Genomic DNA, 23,234 nt, shown 5'->3' on the forward strand with positions numbered 1-23,234 from the left:
CCCATGCTTTTGGGTGAAAGAGTCTCCCCCTTTTTGAAGAAGCTCACTTTGAGATGAAATACCAGGTCATCTCCAGTATCAAGTGAGCAAGCAGCTTAGATGTTGCTTGGAGCAGTGATATATTTAGCAGAACGAGTGAAGCAGTGTACAAACTGAAATGTATGTTCACTTTCACAAAGCCACATAGGATGCTAGAGTGCAGGACTGAGTCCCAATATCATCTGCATCATTGCAAGAGATTCTGCTGGAAATGTCAGGTCATGTGACATGGGTGCTTGGGGGTTACAAAATGCTGGACTGCTCCTGGCTCTGTACTTTTCATTCAAAGACACCAGAAGATGAATCATTTCTTTACCTTAAGTAGCTAAAAGCTCTTATGAGCACTTAAATTTTGGTTTAAGAGAAATGCAGACATTTTCCTTAACTCATTATCTCTACAAATTAGGAGAAAATTCTGCCCACACATGACATTCAGCATTTCCAATTTCTACTGTGACCAAACTGTATTTTTCACCATAAGGAAGCCCCCTTCATTGTCTTTTAAAAAAGTTACTTCACTGATGATTACATCTGATGGGAAATCTCAGTTTTTAGTGGTTTGCTTAAGAGCTGTCATTCTTCTTCTTTCAGCTGTTCAAGTTCATTCAATAGATCTTTACCAGCTGGTCCCGCTTTTGAGGCAAATAAAGTAGCAGCCTGTTTAAACCCCAGAGTCTTCAGGCTTCTGGCATAGTCTGCAAATATCGCATGGATGAGTTTTTGTAAAGTGTGGGTTAAGGAATGCACAGAGTGAAGCGAGTAAACAGACAACCAGGTAACAGACCTCTTCTCTCCCATCCCCCACAAAACAGAGTAATCATAATGACTCTAGAAAGTGATGCAAATTAATTTAAATTAAATTAAATAAGCTAGCACTATCTGAGAGGAATACTTGGCTCTTGAACATGAAAATGCCCAATACTACTTGTGCTATTTTTCACTGAACTCTCTGCTTATAATCACCTGGATCCTCCATATCATTTTGGGGGAAATGTTATCCCTTCCCTCAACAATGAATATTTTTTTCTTCTCTCAAAATGAGTAATTCAGTTGAAACACACATTACACAGTACAGAACCCCCAAAGCAATCCTATTTAAGAAACTTCTTGTATTCAGTCGCTGGATAAAAAGGATATTTGCATCTTCGTTGACTTCAATTGTGCCATAGTTGAGACAAGCTTCAACAAACAAGGCTGCCCTGTCAAAATACCTCATGCTGTTAAAATAGAATAGATGATTTTTATTCTTAAGGGCAAGGCAGCTTACAACATTCTCTGTCACTATGAGAGCATGTTGAGAGGCTTGCGACTGTACTCAGCAATGCCTCTAATGCAAAACCTGGAAAGGGTCACAGGCTCAGCTCCCCAATTCTGAGCAAGAATTTATATAGCACGTGCATTTGCGCCACTAAAAGTAAAAGTACTATTTTCTAGCCTCTACTGACTAAAGAAATGTAACAGTTCAAACACATTAACAAGCAGATACAAATAGTAGTTTACTCATTTTGTAGCTTTTGAGGCCCACTGTGTGAAATTATGTCTCTTGCGTGCATGTATCTATCTGCCAGATGAAGATTCCCCATAGCATATGATGGAGTGGACTCTAGTCCATGAAAATGCTTGTATTCCATAGACCTCTGCCCAGCGTTTATATTGTTCTCTTACATGTTATGTTTGTGTGCAACTGTGCTCGCACACTTCTATACAGTGGTACCTTGGGTTACATACGCTTCAGGTTACAGACTCCGCTAACCCACAAATAGTACCTTGGGTTAAGAACTTTGCTTCAGGATGAGAACAGAAATCATGCTCCAGCGGCGCGGCGGCAGCAGGAGGCCCCATTAGCTAAAGTGGTGCTTCAGGTTAAGAACAGTTTAAGGTTAAGAACAGACCTCCGGAACGAATTAAGTACTTAACCTGAGGCACCACTGTATTACCTACCAACTGAAAATGACACTTCAAGTGAGCTAATCCATGAATGCTTATACCACAATGTATCTGGCTACAAAAGGACACTTAATGTGTTTGCTGTAACGGACTAAAACACAAACAGCAGCACAATACAATAAATGTCTACTGAAGTTTAATGAAGTTCACACCCAGGTAACTGGGTACAGGATTGGAGCCCAATCAGATTACCGTATTTTTTGCTCCATAAGACACACCTTTTTCCTCTTAAAATCTAAGGGGAAATGTCTGTATGTCTTATGGAGTGAATGTGTGGTCCCTGGGGCTGGGGGGGGGGGAGAACCTGGGCTTCCCCCACCGCCAGCCCCACAAGCTCGGGGAGCAGCGGGAAGGCTGCTCCTTTCACTGAAGCCAGGAGAGTCCTGCTCTCCTGGCTTCAGCGAAAGGAACCCGAAGCCTCTGGAGGCTTTGGGCTGCCTTCACTGCAGGCGAAGGCAATGTGGGAAAGCTGCGCAGCACCCTTTCAGCGAAGCGGGAGGAGAAATGGAAGGGGCTCCGTTTCTCCTGCCACTTCGCTGAAGGTGCGCTGCGCAGAGAGGGGGAGATTTTTTTTTCTTGTTCTCCCCCTCTAAAACAAGGTGCGTCCTATGGTCGGATGCGTCCTATAGAGCGAAAAATACGGTACTTACTGAAAAATTAAGATGCTCTCTCTCAGAGAAAACACATGCATTTGAACTTATTCAGATATGACTTTTAGGTATAATTGCTGTTTTAATTCTCAATTGAATGTGTGTCTTTTCTACTTTTGGTTTTCCTCTGTTTGTATATATGGTCCTGTTGTTGACCTCAAAAATTGTAACAACAGTATTTTTACGTATGCCGCTGAGTATATACATCTATTGAGGAATGCCTAGTAAATTTTCAAATAAACAAAGCAAAGAAAAAACGCCTCATTTGACCTGTGCAACATCTCTGCAACTCTCACGAAGCAACCCAGGGAAAGGAGGACAAGGATGGCCTTGGATTTCTGATTGATTTGTGGAGAACAAAGGTGATCGACCCAACGCTTGAAGACATCAGCACACTCCTCTGGATTCAGACGAACCTGCGACAGATTAGAAATATTTGAAGCAATCTTAGAAGCCAAGAAACAGCACAATAAGGTACAAAAATATACATAATACTGCATACCAGTTATATTGCCTCTCCTTTGGGTGGAAGCTTTTAAAAAGGTTTTTGGTAAACAACATTTGGGGGTGGGGAGAATTCTTATAGATTTGTATTCACACAACTGTTTTGGTGAACATCCTGCAGAAAGCACCAGTGTTCCCACCACAAATTCCAAGGTCAGGTCCTGCCAAGAGCCTTGAGTGGAAACGTATTTCCCCAAAAGCAAGAGGGTTCCAGTTAAGCATAGGAAGTGGACTAGCAGAAAGCAACAATAACATCATCACAAGAGGCAAGGTCAGGGAAATGTCTGACCACAATAAAGAACACAAGGGAGCTTGAGAGACCATAGGAACTGGAGGCAAAGAGTAACATAAGGTCAGAAGGAGACTGTGAAGGAAGACCAGCTGGGGAGGCAAAAGTAAGAACCTGGAAGTAAAAGCTGGGCCTGAACTGCTTTTTTTAAAAAATAAAAATATAAATAAATTCTGGAGATCTATGAGTTTCCAATCAGGAGACATGGGCAAGACTTACCTGGCAGTATTATGAGGGAAAACAACTCGTCAGCTGTCATAGACAGCACAATTCCAAAGGCAATGATTCTGGTTAAACAACTCTTCTCCCTTGGAATTGGCTAACAGCCTCCCCCTGCCATCCCAATGTTGGTTGCTTCCATTCAGAAGTCTGCAATACTCTCTTTGATGTGTATCGTTAAACCTGAACAATCTTAAGTGTGATGTTTCCTGAACAGGCTGTCATCAAAATGTGCATGTGTGAAATTTACCTCCTCCAAGAGTTAAAAACACTGAAGCTGAGAATCCTTCACCCTCCTGTGAGTGAACTAAGAGTGTGCCAGCTTTAAACATTTATTAGCAAGGAGCAACTCATACAGGATAGACTGAGAAAAACGGCCTACTTTTGCAAGCCATGCTGCTCGATTCCATTCACCGTAGGTCTGCAGGTAACGACAGGCATCAGCAGCTTTATCTATTAAACACAGTAACTGGACCCCCTCTGAAAAAGAAGTTGTCTGAGCTTAACAAAACACAATTTAAAAACATGGAGAATATCAAAGAGATTGTGAGTATTTCTACCTGGAGAGTGCAAGCAGCCCAATTTTCCTCTGATCCAAATTCCATTACTTACAAACATTTACTTCTACCCTGTAGAAAGACACTTAAAAGAGCCCAAACTTTCCAAGAGCTCAAAGAAACCATTCAGTTGCAGTGCCGTGTTTGCACCTAACTCTATTGTTGTTGTTTAGTCATGTCTGACTCTTTGTGACCCCATGGACCAGAGCACGCCAGGCACTCCTGTCTTCCACTGCCTCCCATAGTTTGGTCAAACTCATGTTGGTAGTTTCGAGAACACTGTCCAACCATCTCGTCCCCTGTCGTCCCCTTCTCCTTGTGCCCTCAATCTTTCCCAACATCGAGGTCTTTTCCAGGAAGTCTTCTCTTCTCATGAGGTGGCCAAAGTATTGGAGCCTCAGCTTCAGGATCTGTCCTTCCAGTAAGCACTCAGGGCTGATTTCCTAACTCTATTATCCCCCTTCTTTTAATGCTTCATTAGCACAAAAAAGTATAAATATGTCTGTTTTTATCTATGAAGGCAGTCCCTGCACAGCATAAAATCAGCTGAACTTTATCCTAGCTAAATATGGTGCAGGCAATTTTGCAAGTGTCTAGCGGCACTCAAAACTGGGAGCGGTATCCAACTAAGTGCTGCTTTTGGCTGCACAAAGGAACTTGCCCTCTCTCTCCTCTCTCCCCATGACCCCTAAGTCAGTTCAGTAATTATTTTGGGTTCAAGAAACAGAACGAACAGTTCACCTGCCAGCTTTCCATTTGCAATCATGTTGGTCGCTACTAATTTAATAGTACTTTGGGAAGGACCTGAGGAAGTGACTGTTGTGACCAGACATGCCTTTAAGGAATCACAGTAGTAATAGGGATTCTCGGAACTTGTCTCCAGAAGTAACTGCACAGCTCTGTCAGTCTAGGAAGGAGGAAAAACAAAACATTATGCAGCTTTCAATGGTTCCTTTACACTCAGAAATATCTAACCCACCGCACAAGTTTGAGAACTTTTTTTTAAAAAAGAAAACAAAAATTACATTGTAACGATGCCTAATGTCAATGTTTCATTCATTTATTCATAGCCTGCTAATAAACTGAACAACTGTAGAAAGGCTAAACTAGGTGTCACAAACCTGGCCCAAAAGCAGCAGCTGGTCAGTGCACTTTTTGGTGTGGTCGTAATTTGATCTCTTAACTTCTTGGAGATTGACCCTTTCAAGCTGGAATTTCTGCAAATAATCAAGTGATTAAGAAACTGAGAATGATTTTTCAGAAAACAAGACATATGAGACAACACCACTAATGAATCCAGGTATTTAGGTTGCATCACTTTGGGTCTATGATTGACAATAGGCTGTGGGTTTGCCTGACACTGAGGTTAAGTTATTGGAAATTTAGCCCATTTGTACAATAGGAGACAGGAATATTTGAGTTAACGCCTCTGTTTCTGAAAGCTACTCAAATTCACAACCAAGACCAGTGAACCTCCTGATAGTAATTCACCTAGTCTTTAGAGCAAAATTGGAATAAATAAGGCCACAGGCTATGGGGCAATGTAGCTATAAATGCAAAATAAAAAATAAATACTATTTCTACTGTGATCAGTGACCAATGTTCTCTAAATTCAACAAACATTGAACCGTGCTGTACATCTATTTACATTCCTTGTAAACCACTTAGAGATTTTATTATAACCAAGCAGTATAATTGCTTTTTAAAAAAACACATAATTAAATATTTTGGTGCATGAATAACAAAAACAAATAGACATGCTCTTAAATATAAAAGCTCTGAATATGAGAAAAGCCTTTATGTCAAAGAGATTTGACTTAGTTTTAAAATATTGCCATACCTGGAAATAGGAATTTTCACACAGTATATCATAACATATATCTAGTGGATTGATCCCTTTTCCTTGAGAAATCAGTGTGTCTTCTGCTTTTACAGTTAATGGTTTCCCCCGGGAAAAAGTATGCAAATAATGGGCAGCAGCAGTCCAGAAATGCAGTTCAGATTCATCTCCATACAGCCTGGCAAAATAAAATCACTGCCATTATATTCACCATCAGCAACACAAAGAAGTAATGCAGAAAGTAGGCAATTTATTTATCACATATGTAACCCATTTTCCTCCAAGGAACTCAGTACATACTTCTCCCCATTTTATCCTCACAACCTTGGGAGGTAGGTTAGGCTGAGAGTGATGACTGCTCCAAGGTGAGCTTCATGGCTTGAATGGGGATTTGAAACCTGGTCTCCCAGATACTAGTCCAATACTTTAACCACTACACCACATGGTTCTGCACTGTACAATCTTCCCCATGAGGAAAGGTCACAACAGTGGGGATTTTTAGTTGAGAACGACAACATGTAAAAAGTGTACAAAATAAACCATGGTATAGAGAAGCAGACAGAGGTTTTCCTTCCTATCCAAGGCTCATACAATGAAACTGAATGTTGGAAGATTCAGGACAGACAAAAGGTTGCACTTCATCACACAGTGCATATCCAAGCTGTAAAATTTACTGCATATCATAGAAGCAATGACCACTAACTTGGACAGCTTTAAAAGGAGATTAGGCAAATTCAGGGAGAATATGACTATCAAGTGTCTACTAATCAGGATGGCTGTAGCCAGTATCGAAGGGATTATGCCTCTAAATACCAACTGCTAGGGATCTGAAGTGGGGAGGGTACTTTTGCGCTCCTGTCCTGCTTGTGGACTTCCCATAGGCATCTAATTGGCCACTGTGAGAACAGGATGATGGATTGGATATAACTTTGGTTTGATCTAGCAGTGCTCTTCTTATGCTAATTGCTATGTAATGACAAAAAGCAGCGATATAGCCCAATTGGGATATGATGCTACCAGTGGTGGCTGGTGCCCACTGGAGCTAGTAGGGCAGAAGACAGTGAGTCCATCAGTAAGTAGAGCCAGAACCAATGACAGGTGGGGCCAACTAATTCTACTTGCCTCCAGCTTCCTCCCTGCTGAGTTCCAGAAGGACAACACCATGCAGTGATTCTCCCTGGACTGGTTGTAAATAGGAAGGTGGGCAGGTGGAGGCTGACTGAGAGCAGTTTGAGGTTGGTGGAGCAGTGCCTTATTAGCTTGAATGGGCAAGTCTCCTTTGGCTACTACAGATGGTCCTTTCTACTATTTCCCCACATGTACAGAAAATTAAATTAACATGCTGGTTTTCTACAGGCAAGAACATTCAGCCACACAATCTCATACCAGCATTCTGACATGGCAAGTCCCAAACCTTGATGTATGCTTTCCAGACGATGTATCTTGCACAAGTAAATATATGCAGTCGCACAAAAAGGATTAAAGGTGATTTGACAGGTAGTTAAAGACTGAAAGGCTTTTACTGTACATAACTTTATAAATAACACCATCAAATACAGAACTTCAAATGATTTTTTTATGAGAAACATACCCCTTTGCGCCTATCATTTATACAGGGATGCTGATTCTGTTACAGAAAGCATGCTCTAATAGCCCTATTGGTTTTAAACAAAAATACTGATCACCAGGCTAAGGACTACAGAAAAATTACTTGCAAAACAGGGATTGTGCTTTGGACTTAAGTTCTCTGTTACCTTGAAACCAATAGACATCGTTGCAAGAGGGTGAACTCTGGATCAAGCAAAAGTTTCCTGATGTCACTAAGAAAAGATAATTTATAGTTTCATATCTTGCTATGAAACACATTCAGACACATTATGTGCATCAACCTAGATACTGCAGGTGGTGGTTGTTTTTACTTAAAAGGAAACCATTTCCCACACATTTTTATAAAAAGGAAAAAGGTGAACATACAAATTATAACCACTGAAACTTGACAGGGAGCTTTGTATGCAAAAAGTCCCAGGTTCAATCCCTGGCATCTCTGGGTAGGATTGGAAAAAACTCCTGACTGAAATCCTGGAGAGCTGCTGCCAGTCAGTGTAGACAATATGGAATTAGGGGAACCGATAGTCTGACTCTGTATAGTCTGACTGTATAGTCTGACTCTGTATAAGGCAGCTTCCTGTGTTCATATATAGTCATTATATCACTATTACAGGATTTAAGCTATTTATACAGAATGACATCCATCTTTTACAAAACCATTGAACCAATGACTCATTTACAAATCAGATAATTTGTACTCTTTAATTGGTGATTCATAGCCATTCAATTAGAAGCATGGAGCTGTTTTGTATGCTTGTCAATATCAGTGTTTTACTGCACTAGAATCCCAATGAGATTCTCCTGCTGGTATGCTATTTCTAGTATTGCTGCTAGCAAGACAAAAGGATGGCTGTCTAAAAAGACATTACACTGCTGATTTAGCTACAAGTACAAAATTCTAGGGCATAATTTCATCAATGGTTTGCCTCCAGAACCCATTAATGGTACTATATTCTTGGCATATATGAAAATATGTTCCCATAGCCCCTCCAGTATTTTGCGGAAACATTTATTATTAAGGGGATGCTGTGGGTTTTTAAAGGAAAGTAAGCTTGAAACGTATGGCAAATTTTGGATGTGATAAAGCTGAGTCATGGATTAAAACTGTATTTAAGTATATGTAGTATGTGCCAGCACGGATTCTGCATCACACTAAACTAAACTATTTTGTTAATCCGTAACATTAATTTGGCTTCCAGATCAATATGACTGCCACAAAAAGTAACACAAAAAGTAAAAATATAAAACTGTTCTAAAAGCTTCCTTGTCTGCCATGCAGTCTTATACACTACTCAGAAGAAACTCCATTAAATTGAATGGTAGTTATTCTGAGGCTAGCATGTATAGGATTTCAGTCTATATAGGTTTGAAGTTAACAGTGTGACTAGATCTGATAAGAAATATGAACTTAAAGATTACTGCCACATTAATATCTCTCAAGATGCATATTGGGGAGAAACAGAGGAGAACTCAAAAGAAAACAATGTTAATGCATTTTAGTAGCATAACACAAACTGAAATATGCTTACTTTGACAGGGAGTGCAACTGTTCCTGTAGCAGATTTTTAACGTTTTCATTCTCTGGATAATTTCTGCAAAGCAAACATTTGATTTAATAGACAAATATCTAGAGTCTCAGATGAAACATCCCAATCTGATGAAGAGCATGGCTGTGCTCAGAGTTCAGAAGAGCCAAAGGGAAAAAAAAGCAAGTCTAGAGTGAGAAACAAGAGTGCTGTCTGCTGTTTCTAGGAACTCCTCTCGTTGTGAAACTTTTCTGTATGCGCCAAGTTTGTTTGGATGCTGGGTGAGAACGCAGAGGGAGGTTGTGTCAGAAGGAAAATGAATTGATATTGATTTATATATACTACTTTGTATTAATGTAACATGTTTATATGGAACCATGGATTTTTGTAATATTTTGTTTAAGTTGTCTGTTGTTTCTTCAGTGTTTTGTATACTACTTAGATATATTTAAATATATTAAGCGGTATAGAAATTAAATAATCAAATCAAAAATAATCAAGAGCAATCAAAGTTGAAATAAGTGGGTTTCTCTCAGGTCTGGATCAGTGTTTAGATGCTGACAAGATGTCCCAGAGTCACTCTGGGCACTTTTCTCCATTTCAAGTCAGGACTGTGAGTCACCTTCTCTGAAAACTTCCATATCTGTCAACCAAGGACTCTTACAGAGTCCAGTGAATGGAATGGTTTTCCCTTTTAATGCAATGTTAGGGGCGCTCTACTCATGTAAAGGGAAAAATGAAGGCTCAGAAATCCCAACTCTGCAGTCATTAGCACTTCTTAGGGCTAGTCCAAATTGAACCAAATTGCATTTATTTGTACTTCAATACATTGAAGCTCTATATGTGCATGTATGCAAGGAACCAGTGGATTATTCATGCATGAACAGGAGAGAATATACTTTGCCCATGGATGGATACACTAAAATGATGATTAATTATCACTTCTAGATGGGTAAAATTCAAATATTTAAATGGAAAGTAGTTGGGTTTTATTACCCACTCACATACCCCTAAACAGTTAGTGGGAACGTTGCCATTTTATAAAAAGCAGGCGCTTCAATATAATAATATATATTAGACTTACATATGTGAAATATCAAGAGAGTATTTATTGTTCCACGGTTGGTGTAGCAAAAATGCTTTCAATGCTAAGGAAGCTCTTGGAACAAGTAGATATGGGCACCACACAGGTTCTAGAAACAAAAAAAAGGGAGAAAAAAGAAAGAAAATCTGTTGTTGTTCAATCTGATATTAAAGAACTTGGGATCTGTGCTTGCTTACAGTGCAATGGAGTATGAGAAGGCTTGTTTTCATTACAGTGTTCCAGAAAGAACTGCAGACCCCAGAATTGTTGCATTTGCACAGACCGTAATATGGACGGGTGTGATTTTGAGTGCCTACCCTGGGAATCATGACCAAGGGTTAGGAGACTGGTTTTCTCTTTTGTTCGTGGTTGTCAGTGCTTAGCTTCACTGGAAATACTTGGCTTGCAGGCATTCTGCAGTCTGGGTTTGAAAAACTGATCTGAAAAGGTAACTGGTTTGCATCTCCTCCATCAAATTTTTGTTAAAGAAGTAAATGCATAGTTTAGGGGCGTGGCTTAACAAAGTCCAGCACAGATTTTAGGCAGATTATTTCTCAGTAGTACATAAGAGCTCCAAAGTGTAATTTTTCCTTGGAATCATATAGTTCTGCTGCTCTGGTTCTAGGGCATTAACCACAATTTAAATAAAGATCTGAGCAGTGATGATAAAAAAACCCCAAGCGGATACTTATAGTTAGATACCACTAGAGGAATTATAAAGTGGCTCATGAAAAGGCAGGAGCACAGAGGGAAAAAGATGCATTCTGCAGAAACAGCACAAGCTATGTCACAGAATTGTCTGTGTTTACAGGGGCTATCTGATAGTAAATATACAACAGAAAATCTGAATCTGACTCAAAATGCAAGACCGTGAATAGTAATAGATATTATTATTCTTAAAAATCACACTGGCAGTCTAATAAAATAGCAGGGAGCAGGAAGCATCATTATTTTACACTGCAAAGAGAATTAATGATGTACTCCAACACATACTCAAGAAGTATAATTTTTCAAAAAATATGGACTGAAATACCTCTTGAATCTGTTGAATAGAAGATGGCAATTTATTTTAAACATGGAACTTGCATACACATTTGTGTATAAGTATCTTTAGGAAAGTGCACTGTCACGATACTAAAAACAAAAATATTGAGTACCGTATTTTTCGCCCCATAGGACGCACTTTTTCCCCTCCAAAAATGAAGGGGAACTGTGTGTGCGTCCTATGGGGAGAATGCAGGCTTTCGCTGGAGCCTGGAGAGCGAGAGGCATCGGTGCGCACCGACCCCTCTTGCTTTCCAGGCTTCAAGAAGCTATCCGCAAGCCTTGCAAGCCCGGTGGGAGGTCCCGCCAGGCGCATGAGGCTTGGGGTGGCAGCCTGCAGCCGGAAGCATGGGGAGCCATCTGGAGGGCTCCCTGTGGATCGGGCGGGTGCCTGCAAGCCTTGCACGCCCAGCGGGAGGTCCCGCCGGGTGCACAAGGCTTGGAGTGGCAGCCTGCAGCCCAAAGGACGGAGAGCCCTCCGGAGGGCTCCCCGTGCTTCGGGCGGGTGTCCGCAAGGCTTGGGGAGGCAGCCACGGCTGGGGGGGAAAATAATTTTTTTTTATTCATTCCCCCCCCCCCAGAAAAATGAGGTGCGTCCTATGGGCCGGTGTGCCCTATAGGACGAAAAATACGGTAATTGCCAAAGTACAATGATTAAACTCTTGTACAGTGCAATGTCTAAACAAGTAAATCAGATAGATTCTGGCCTTTTTGATAGTAAACCAGAGAAAGGACCTCAGAATGGGCCAATTATTTTTTTAATAATAATTTTAAAAGGTAGAATACATAGTCAACAAAGAAACATTCTTCATTTCGTTCTGAAGTGCTGTTATGAAATACAGTAATCATTTAAGACAGATATATTGTAACATTAATATTATTGTGAACACTCAGTTTTGGAGCCTTTGCCGCTACCACTGGCAGGAAAACTGCTAGTGGTAGCTTCCTGCCTGAAGTCAAGAACATTTCAGTTCTTCTGACTCCATAATCCTGTCTATCATTACCTCTGCCAAGTTTTAAGTACTGAGATTATTTTATGATAACTATTTCCGTAATGTATTTTTGTTTTTGTCTGTCCTTTGATGCTACGGCCTGTTGGCTATGCAAATAAAGTCTATTCTATTCTATTCTCCATAATCCTGGTAAAAAAATATATGCATCTATCTCATCCTCTGGCTATTTGAACAGGGAACACTCCTCTGTCAATCACTTCATGTGCCAAATGAATGCAATCTAATAAAGCATTGAGCTGCATTTGCTTGGCCTTTGTCCATACCTGTTAATTCTTGCTCATCCATTCTAAAACATGCTGATTTCATTGTCATCTCTAGCACTCTGATGCAGCCATCATCTGATGCCAAGATCACTTTGTCAGAGGTACACCAGTCAACATCAAGTACTCTAAAATTGACATTTCTTCCAGTTCTTAAGCTGTTCACCATCTGTACCTGAAAAAAATGCAACATATTTTAGCTTTAGAAGACGAAGTGGTCTCCCTTTCCATGTACAGACACAGTGAAATTATGTTTTGTTTCCATGATTCTCAGTAATATAATCAGGCAAGGGAGAAAGGCTGTCCTTTTGAGTCAATTATATAAAACAAAAATTAAAATGTAAAAGCCTACCAGCTAATATGTGGCAGCATTACTGTGACAGTCTACAAAATGTGAATATTTCATAAATGCTTTAAATATTTTCCACTTTACTACTGTCAGTCCTTATTGCAAATATTACTGGGTTCCTTTTGTTTTATAAACATCTAAAAAAAATAAATTTAACACCACACATACATTCAACTGTAATTAGTAATACTTGGTTCTCCCTTCCATCCTTGTGGTTGAATTTGAAGCTTCTCTATTCAATTAAATCTAGTCAAGATAGTAGTGATGTGTCTGAACAGGGCACAATGCCTGTTAAGCAAAACTCTAGTATTGAAAGAAAAAAAAGAGCAAGCCATCATTCAATAACTGTTGTCATGCTTGGTTGTATTTCTACGTGGAATGTGTTTAACTTCCAAGAGCCTTTGGTCTGAAAATCAGACAAATTAAATACACTGAAATTGATGGACTGATTTATTCAAGTAAATATATATCCCACACTTTTTCACAAAGGAGCCCAGGGCAGCAAATGCATCTGTGATAAATAATAAACACAATAAAACAATTACTCAAGTCCACTGATTTCAGTGGCTCTGCATAGTGTATGACTAATGTTGGATTTCACCCAATTAGTTTAGCAACACTTTAATGGCTTGAAAATCTAGGCAAAAGCAACTAAGCAGCTGGTAGCAGTTTGAAAGAGCAAAGAAAAGTTAAATCTCTTTTGTGAAACAAGTAAGCATCATTTTAAGCTTGCAGATTAGAACCAATTCAGACAAGTAAAGCAAAATTGGTACTGACCCATAGCTGTCAACTTACAGATTTGAAAATAAGGGACCAGCAGCCTCGAAAATAAAGGATCAGCAGCCAAAATAAGGGATCAACAATTACTTTGATAAAATACATATTTTGTTGCGTGCAAATGGCTTTAGATACCTATTAGGTCCATAAATTACCGTATAGCATATATTCAACACAAAAAACAGCAACAATTTGTTGTTGACAAAGCACAGCTGGACACAGAAAGGGCCCCATTACCTTCAGTAGCTTATTTAAGGGACATCATCAATAAGGGGCAGCAGCGGGACATGGCGCTGGGACTGTCCCGCCAAATAAGGGAATCTTGACAGCTATGTACTGACCTCCTTTGTGTCCCAAACTTCAGCTCCATCATTGTACATTGCTATTAGCTTTTGGTTTCCTTTTCCAGGGGCGAAGCGTATCTTCCTCACCCAGCCTCGGTGTGTGGGGATGCCTCTGGAAAGGAAAAGGTAGGACATAAATAGTACATTTCCCCCTTGAGTTTACCTTAAGGACAGACTGAAGAACTAAACTTCAGAGACCATCTAAATGGAAGTATTCCATCCAAATGGAATGATAAGGAGAACTTGTCCTCTAAACCACCACTACACCCCTCTACAGATATTCTTATTTTGATTAAATACATAGCAAACTAGTGAAGCATCAGTGGTGGGCTTTGGGCTCTTAAATTTCAGCAGCACCCTGTGTGATGCTAAAATTTGACGCACCCCCCCCCCAACCTCTCTCGTTCCGTTCTGCAGTATTGTTGCGGGGGTCCCTGCAGCACAGCACCCTGTGCTGCCACACTGGTTGTGCCACCCCAAAACCGCCTCAGGAAGCATCACTATAGCAACAGCATCATGTCAGCTTATTACGTACACAATCCCAGTATTTGTGTGGCAATCCTTCTGGACCCGTATTTTGTAAAAAGAAAGCTGTACGGCTAGTGTGCTCATAGACAACTTGGGTCTGACCTGGTTTTGTGGCAAAATTTAGAATTATTTCAAACACATGCTATGAATTAGATCCACTTTCTCTATTACTTGGTAGAGTAGTTGCCAGCAAAAGTAAATACAGCACTGAACTCCTATGTGTGTGCATGGTTAGCCATTTTTGTGAAACATAACCGATGTGGTTTGGGCATTTTCTAGAAATGTCAGGAAGATTCTGGAGGTATATGTGTAGAGGAGCTTTCCTGGGCAGTTTCTCACGACGGGATTATTGATTCACAGAAAATGACTTTCCACACCTCAATCTCTGACTTTTTGGGGGGCAATCACTTGAGTCATGTGCGAATTAGGCTTCATTGGAGGGGTTTGTTTTGTAGTTGTTGTTTAACAGATCACTACCTGGATACTCTGGCTTTTAAGTCCCAAAAGTTCAAATTTCCATCAACATCTCCCAGGACCAAGATATCTCCTTTCCACGCAATGCATGTTATGCTGCCCATGCTTCCCTGCAAAGTTTTAAAAAGCAGAGATTAAAGCTGTGAAACAGAAACTACACAAAATAGGCATAAGTGGCAGTATAAACCAATCAATCATTTGTAAAACAGTTAAACCGGGCTTGCATTCCAAATTAAGTTAGCTTAAGAAAGTTCATGGAAGGAAAGTCTCTTCTGCAGACTCTTCCTGCTCCCTGTTGCAAAGCCTCTTCGGAGGGTGAGAAGGCTCTTCTGATCATTGTAGGATCCAGCATGGATGCTGGGGGATGTGGGAATCATTCCAAACTGCCCCGAACTCCACTCACATTGATCGTAAGGGTTGCACAACTGTCTGAAGAGGCTTGTGGGAGTAGCATGCAGGTGGCTGCAAGGGATGGAAAACTTTTCTTCTGTGAACTTTCTTAAACAAATTTGCTTTAGGATCTAAGCCATAATATGCAAACTTATACTTGCTTTTTATTATCAACTATGTGGTTAATTTCTAGACTTTGTGATGTTGTGCCAACTCATGCAGAGTATTTTGACCTCATACCAAAAAAGAGTAAGTCAAATTCTTCCATTGTTGATACAAGAGAGGCCACTAAAAACAACATTAATATAGTTTTGAGGCCAGAATCTTATTTTTTAAATATTGTATTTTGAAAGCTCGGGAATATGTGTGCTACACTGTAGAGTTGTGGTTCTTTTCCTCCTTGGTTTGAAAATGAAAGCTTTCAAATGCTAAAGCACAAATGTCAATAAAAGGATCAATGGGTAGCAACTGTAGGTTTGCTTTAGGGAAGAGAGAAGCCAAGGTCGAATATGTAGTCAACCTCAGTTACCTTTTCTTTTAATCCTATAACTGAATAAAAGGTCCTCCCTGACAAAGCTACTTGCTTAGATGAACTATTTTATAATGTAGCTCGGAGATGAAAAACAGAGAGCCAGGTTCTGACCCTTAAACTACTCGTGAACCACAAGTTATTTATTTGTTTAGCACTATACTGCACATAATACAAAAATGAAGACGTATCTACACACAATCAAGTAAATGCACTTAAGAATCCACTGATGTTAAGTGATTTGAAAATAGCAGAACATGTATGCTCTCTAGTTATATGTATGCCTCTGCACAGACACAAACCATTATCCATACAGAATGTAAAATAGATTATTTATCACTTGAATAACCCCCTCCCTTTACCAATGACATTCACATAAAAGGTTGTTGAAGTAGCTTCGACATTTATATATTACATCTATATTTGTAACAGATAATTTTCTACTAAACCCCAAGGAAAAAACCCCACAAAATACAGGAGTTTTGCCATTATTATTCTTCGTCTCCCCAGTCCATAATCTGACATATTTCTAAAGCCATCGGAGGCTGGATTTATAACAGCAGGTCACTCTTTGTGATAGCTGTCACATTATCTGAAAACAGACATCCTGACAGTTTGAACAGAAGGATTTTTAAAATATCTTGATTGCTGACCTATATAAAGGAGGGCAACACCACATGAGAAAAGCATCTCTAAAAGATTTGTAAAGCTTTAAAGCAATGAAAAAGAACAAATGAAGACTTTCAGAGTGAAATGTTGAGCTGGGCCAAGAATGTCCTCTTTTGTGGCATGATTCATCTCCCCTGAAAGAGGGGGATCAGTTTTACTGTGACATGATGGCATTTGGAAGCCAAACAATCATTTAGCCTACAAATGCCTGTAGGCAAAATTACACATGGTGTGCTACTGCAAGGATGACTTCATGTCTTGCTTAGAAAAATCCAGGCACTTTAGAAGACAAATGGGGTTCTTGATGTCAGATTTACAATTGTTTAGTGGTCAAATAATAAATGGGCAGTAAGGCAGGAAACTAGCCTCTGGGGTTAATTTAGAAGCTCCTTTTGTTACTTGGATTTGAAAGCAAAGAACCAGAAAACTAAATATTCTGTTTGAACATATTTAAGAACTGACAGTGAAGCTGCAAATCATGTAGAGATGGTAAAGGTTGATGGAATTTGTCAAATGTGAATAGCTTCAGGGACGTAGCCAAAGGCTATAATTTAGAACATTTCAGCAATGAAAAGTTGTTTATGTGGCCACAGGAGGTCAGCATTTCATATGCATAACTATGACTTAAAGAGTGTGTGTTTAGGCATGCTACTAATCTGAAGGCAAAGGAAGAAAGCAGATTCTGAAGTGTTTTTAACAAGTAATCCTACTGGAGACACTGGGACAGCATAGCAGAAGATTTTGTATTCTTAGTTCTGCTGCCAGAGGTAATAGATTCCAAATCCTACTGGCATGGAGTTCCTTATGCATACCAGAGTCATTACACGGCTACTGGAGTCATTGGGTCAAACTAACAATGTTTGCCTCAAGAATAGTTGTTATATTCTTCAGTGTTCTTTCCGGTGATACTAAGCATGACCCTTAGTTCTAAAATTGGGAAATTTTGGAGCATGATCCATGAAGAAATAAAGAAAATACTAAGAATATCATATAGTAAAAGGCCAGAGGCATTCCTTTTATGAATATTAAACGACGATGTCCCAAAAGATAAAACTAAATTTTTCTTATACGCAACGTCTGCAGCAAGAATTCTGGTGGCTAAGTATTGGAAAGGGAATCAGTTGCCCACTAGGGGAGCATGGTTATGTAAGCTTTCAGAATACTTAGAGTTAGCCAAACTGACAGATATAATAAGACAAAAACCAAAAAGTGTTGTGAAAAAGGAATGGGAGTGCCTAAATGAATACCTTAAAAGACAAAGTTCGAGGACAGAAGTCTGGCTGAGTCTGGAATAACCTTGTGAAGTGAAAGGATAAGAAAGAGGGATATATATTTAGATGCTAGGATCGAGATGATAAGGAAAACAGGAAGAGAGGTAAAGGAGGTGCTGTGGGATTGGTGGAAGTCAATGTTTGTTTTCTTTTTTAGTGTTTATACTATCGATTTGTAAGATTTGGATTTGTTTTTCATATGTATGTTTTTGTGTATTGTTATTTTTCATTTTTCGTTTTTTGTTGTGTGGAAAATACTAATAAAATTTACCATTTAAAAAAAGAAAGGGGAAAAAAAGAATTGGTACTTTTTGTTGTATGTTGTTGGAAGCTGTTTTGTAAAAATCTATAAAAGGAATAAAAAGTTAGAAATATAGCACTGAACTTACATCAGGAGGAATTCTTGCACTGTCTTTGACAGAATTCCCTTCTACTGTCAAATGATAAACTTGTCCATCAGTATCTGTAAACACGAAGTGCTCCCGAGCAGAAATGTTCTGGCTCAGCTCCGATTTACTCTCAGCTTCCTGCAATAAGCTTTGAAAGAGAAGCCAACTGCTGATTTTTATTTTCAAAACGATCAGATTCACTCAAATTACACTTACACTATTAAATGAACACATACTGTACGTATATGTATTATGTAATTAGAAAAAAAGCCGTATCTTAATTCAAACATTGCAATTATAAGCAGCACAAACAGAAGCCAGCACAAGAAGTCCTAGTAGTGCAACAGGACCTTGCCCCCGTCCCCTTGCTTGCATGCCATCCCCAGATATTGCTCTGGAAGGTCAAGTGAACCCCCAAAACAGTGAATGTGGGGGAGAGGAAATAGTTCAATCAGTGCACGCATTTCTGTTTGCCAGACAGAATTATCAACTTAGGGCAATGTTGAATTCCACCCTAAGTAGTCTATTAATGAAAGCAACATAAAGAATCAAACACAATTAGCTTAAAGGAGGCAAGAAACAACCACCTTCGGTTTCTGGTCCCTAGTTCCAGGGCATGGTCTAGAGGCCCATGATTAAACCAACAAATTAAAGTGAAGCTGATCTATTCATATAATGTCTCTCACATATACAGGGCTTCAATTTACATGCTACAGTAATGCAGGGCATCAGATTCTGACACATGCTTTGCCACCTACTGTTACTTTCACTGTATAAAGATTCTTAAAGGTCAGCCCATTTAAATTACAACATCGATAAAGGTCTGTAAATCCAAAATGCAGTGCTAATGCAATGCATTCTTGGCAAGAAAACAAATACTCAAAGGAGAAGCTGGTGTGATTTTTCACTGAGAATAGTGTTGACACCTGATCACCGATGACTCCAAACTGCTCTGTTCTGTTTCTGATACCACTGTTTGCCGGGCCATAGCTTCGCGGGCTGCAAGCTGCTTTTTTCTTAAGCTCTTCAAGTTGTGAGAAGGCGACCATTCCTGGAAGAACAGAAGTCATGACTGTTCACATCTTAAGGTATTATTTACCAACCCTAAATTAGATTCAGTGTTACATGCATGAGAGTGATTTTTAAAAATGCTATGAAAGATAACAATATGCAAGTCAAGTCCCATTTCCTTACTGGCTGTTTACATTGGGAGAATCACAGAATTGTAGAGTTGGGAGAAACCTATAGAGTCATCTAGTCCAACCACCTAGGGTGAAAGGTTTCTAAGACTAGTGGACAGACACCATTCTGAAAGCAAGAAGGTATGTAAGAATTAGTTATTTGATGAGAAGCTGACTGAATTCATTCCTTACCAAAGCAGTAATTGTAGGGAAGTTCTTTGACATTTCTCTGAGAAGAGTACAAGTCCTGATATCCCATAATTCCAGAGGTTTGTCTTTAAATACTACTGCCAAATACTGTCTGAAATTTTAAAAAGAAGCTATTTACAGCATTATACATATGTAAGAGAATTTCCTAGTAGCCTAGAAGTGCTATTGAACTGAATGGGAGCTGCACAAAGCATGGCTGCTGCAACAAGCATTGATCCCACGCTCCTTGGTTAAAAAACAAAACAAAACTTTTTTCAGGATGTCAACGTTTTCAAAAATTGCATATGTTTAATGGAAAGAGGAGGAAGAGTCAGGGAGTGATTGCATAGGCTGTAATTCCAACCTTGAAAGGGGACGGACACACACACACACACACATATATATATATATGTATGTATGTATGTATTATTGAGTTTTTGATAATTTTATACATATAAAACAAAACCATTTCAAACATTAAAATACAAGGTTCTTTCGAACCTTCAGATCTCCTTCCCTCCCTCCATGGGTTCTATATTTAAATTTAAATTTGCTGCATCTTCTACCATTATCCATCTATTATATAACCATAATTACCATAAATAATTCCACATTACAAGTGTCATTACATCCCTGCCAAAGACTTTAACTGTTTACAAATTTACTCCAGTTTTTAGAAAATACTTGATCTTCCTGGTTTCAGATCTTCCCCCTTGAAAGGAGATACCAGCTTGCTACCAGTGCAGGAAGCAACTCGAAATAATGTCTGAACTGCTTCTGGGAGAAATGGAAAAGTGGGAAGATTGGTATAATATTACAGCAATAACTCCCTGTCCTAGTTCATAAGCATAGCACTGAAGAAAAGCCTAATGTATTTGAGTGGCACACAACCAAGTTCTTCATCGGTACATTTGGATTTGTTTGCTCAATATTTTAATAACGTTTCTTCAACTGCCTTCCTCCTACAGAAAGAAATGCACTGCAGGTACTGGATTATTCTAGCACAATTCAACACACCAAATTTTCCTGGCCAATCTGCTTACTTCAAGTGAGACACCTTTATCATTTCAATGGCTGGTTCATCACTGCCTCGTTCGCCACGAAATGCAATGCTTCTACCTAAGACGCAAGAGATACAGGAAAAAAGATGTAAAGTAGCAACCACAAGCAAAGCCACTGTAATTGACATATCAAATGCTATTTATTTAATCACACTGATCATCTTGCTTTTTCTTCTCAGCACTCAACTGCACGTAGAGTCTCTGCTGCCCACGCAAACACATTATGCTAGCATTTTGTAATATGGATATTGAGCATGAAGCATTACTATAATGCTGGCTCCAAGCCATTCAATTATACAAACCCAATTTTCCTCTGCTTTACACAAGGATGGAAACTCTGATTTCAATCTGCAATTTACCACCGTTCTCCAAGTCTTTTTGATTTAAGACTTTCCAACGATCTCTCGCTGATGTTGTGCTAACTCAATCAGTTTCAAGTTACAGAAACAGAACAATCAGCACAACACCTGAAGTCTCTAATGTGCCTTATTTGTGCAAACTATTGTAATAGGTACTGCAAGTTGCAGCAATTTCCTAAGGAAGCTACAAAAGACTTCAAACGCCCCAGGGAGGCAGGACTGGATTTCTGAAGGTATAACTGGTTACTTATTGTTTGTAAGCTGCTTTGTGATTCATGTGAATGATTAATTGATTATATTTCTATGCTGCTTTTCAATCAATCTCACCTAAATCTTCTGCTATTTATGGTGGGAATGTCTATAGGTCTCTAAATTTAGGTCTGATGGCTGTAAGGAAAGGACTAAAATCTGTAAAACCAATATTATAATGTCTCCTGAACTTGCTTTGTAGAATTTATGGAATGGGCATGCGGGTACTCAATACCTGAAGGATTTAGCAACCTGGCTACTGACAGCAGCTCATATTTCAACTTAACAAAAATGGAAAGACCTAAAGGACTTGCACATCACACTCTGGTAAAAGAACAGATAAAGGTAAAGATTAAGGGACCCCTGACCATTATTAGGTCCAGTCGTGGCCGACTCTGGGGTTGTGGCGCTCATCTCGCTTTATTGGCCGAAGGAGCCGGCGTACAGCTTCCGGGTCATGTGGCCAGCATGAATAAGCCGCTTCTGGTGAACCAGAGTAGCGCACAGAAACGCCGTTTACCTTCCCGCTATAACGCGGTACCTATTTATCTACTTGCACTTTGAGGTGCTTTCGAACTGCTAAGTTGGCAGGAGCAGGGACCATGCAACAGGCGCTCACCCCGTTGTGGGGATTCGAACCGCCAACCTTCTGATCGGCAAGTCCTAGGCTCTGTGGTTTTACCCAATAGCTATTTCAGAAAACCCCCTCAAAATTTAAAATTTTCCACTGCCACAAAAGTCCCGGAATATTATAATGCCATATAGTGGGACTTCATTACATATCCTTCTGGTTCTGATTCAGAACTCATCTTTCTGCATAAGTGAGAGAAATCTGGGTATCTTAAATGACCTCTGTATCAGCTGTGGTTATCTGTACTGGTCCTATAATTGTCCCTTTAAAGTATTTGCATATTTTTAGTTTTGTTTGTTTGTGCTTAATTTTTTTTTAAAGTCCTATGGTAAGGATTAGAGGAGCATCTATCGAAGATAATTTAAGGTGAAGATAATTTGTGGTACTACTGGAGGCTGGATACATGATCTGTTAGATCATTTCCAACTACATGGTTCCTACACAAGACAATAAGTTTTGGATATATTCACAGCCTATATTTAATAGAAGGATACTAGCACAATGTCAAAAAATATGCTTACTTGAATAGGAACAGATTTTCCAAATCATTACAATCTTATTTTTGCTGCCCTTACCTCTGCACAAACCCCATATTAAATAGTATAGAATTGTATATTTAAAAAACTGTGGGAAAGCTATTTCAGAAAATGGAAAGGACGTTTCCATTTCGTTAGCCGTTTCTAAAATTGTTTTTCCTATCAGTGGCAGATTTCTTTACTTAGTGAGAACATCACAGGAAGCAGCAATAGCAGACTGCCTGTGGAGGAAAATGAACTGATCCAGTATTTTCACATTTACTCACCAACATTCTTTCATTATAGCTCATAGTTATAAAACAGTATGAACATTTTAAAAACATAATCCATCTGGGTAACATTTTTGAAATTGAGAAATATGCTGAATATGCTGCAGTAATCACAATATAGTGTGAAGTTTGTTACTAGCAAGCATATTCTACCAAGTTGCTAAGAAAACGAAGAAGATGGAAGGCACTGTCCCAGCCATCACAATTCATTTCAATGGGGTTTGCACAGGGCTGCTAAGTTTATATCATCAGTATGAAAACCGGTGTGGTGTTGTGGCTAAATCATTATTTTTTGAACATACAATCTAGCTCAGCCATGATGTTCATTGGTTGGGCTAATTACCCAACACAGCAAAAACTACATTTTCTAAATATCTAAGAATATATTGAGTGTACATAACTGATTTTATTTTTTGAATACTTCCAGCTATAGTTCAAAGTATTTTTTAAACTGCATAA

General features: G+C 39.3%; 1 protein-coding gene across 1 annotated transcript in view; it reads right to left on the minus strand.

The window, feature by feature from the left end:
• Positions 1-310: 310 nt before the first annotated feature.
• Positions 311-23,234, minus strand: part of WDR11 (WD repeat domain 11) — a 50,065-nt gene continuing 27,141 nt past the window's right edge. Inside the window, exons 13-29 of the mRNA XM_053389032.1 lie at positions 20,714-20,789; positions 19,674-19,782; positions 19,227-19,351; positions 18,301-18,448; positions 15,056-15,162; positions 14,048-14,162; positions 12,584-12,755; positions 10,264-10,372; positions 9,183-9,245; positions 7,800-7,865; positions 6,046-6,223; positions 5,327-5,422; positions 4,947-5,112; positions 4,031-4,128; positions 2,907-3,052; positions 1,177-1,256; positions 311-761 (exon numbers count right to left, since the gene is read on the minus strand). Of these exons, the coding sequence (XP_053245007.1) occupies positions 613-761; positions 1,177-1,256; positions 2,907-3,052; positions 4,031-4,128; positions 4,947-5,112; positions 5,327-5,422; positions 6,046-6,223; positions 7,800-7,865; positions 9,183-9,245; positions 10,264-10,372; positions 12,584-12,755; positions 14,048-14,162; positions 15,056-15,162; positions 18,301-18,448; positions 19,227-19,351; positions 19,674-19,782; positions 20,714-20,789 (2,003 nt within the window). The 3' untranslated portion in view covers positions 311-612. The remainder of the gene's footprint in view (positions 762-1,176; positions 1,257-2,906; positions 3,053-4,030; positions 4,129-4,946; positions 5,113-5,326; positions 5,423-6,045; positions 6,224-7,799; positions 7,866-9,182; positions 9,246-10,263; positions 10,373-12,583; positions 12,756-14,047; positions 14,163-15,055; positions 15,163-18,300; positions 18,449-19,226; positions 19,352-19,673; positions 19,783-20,713; positions 20,790-23,234) is intronic.

This window comes from Podarcis raffonei, chromosome 5, assembly GCF_027172205.1.
Source record: "Podarcis raffonei isolate rPodRaf1 chromosome 5, rPodRaf1.pri, whole genome shotgun sequence".
Taxonomy (NCBI): Eukaryota; Metazoa; Chordata; class Lepidosauria; order Squamata; family Lacertidae; genus Podarcis; species Podarcis raffonei.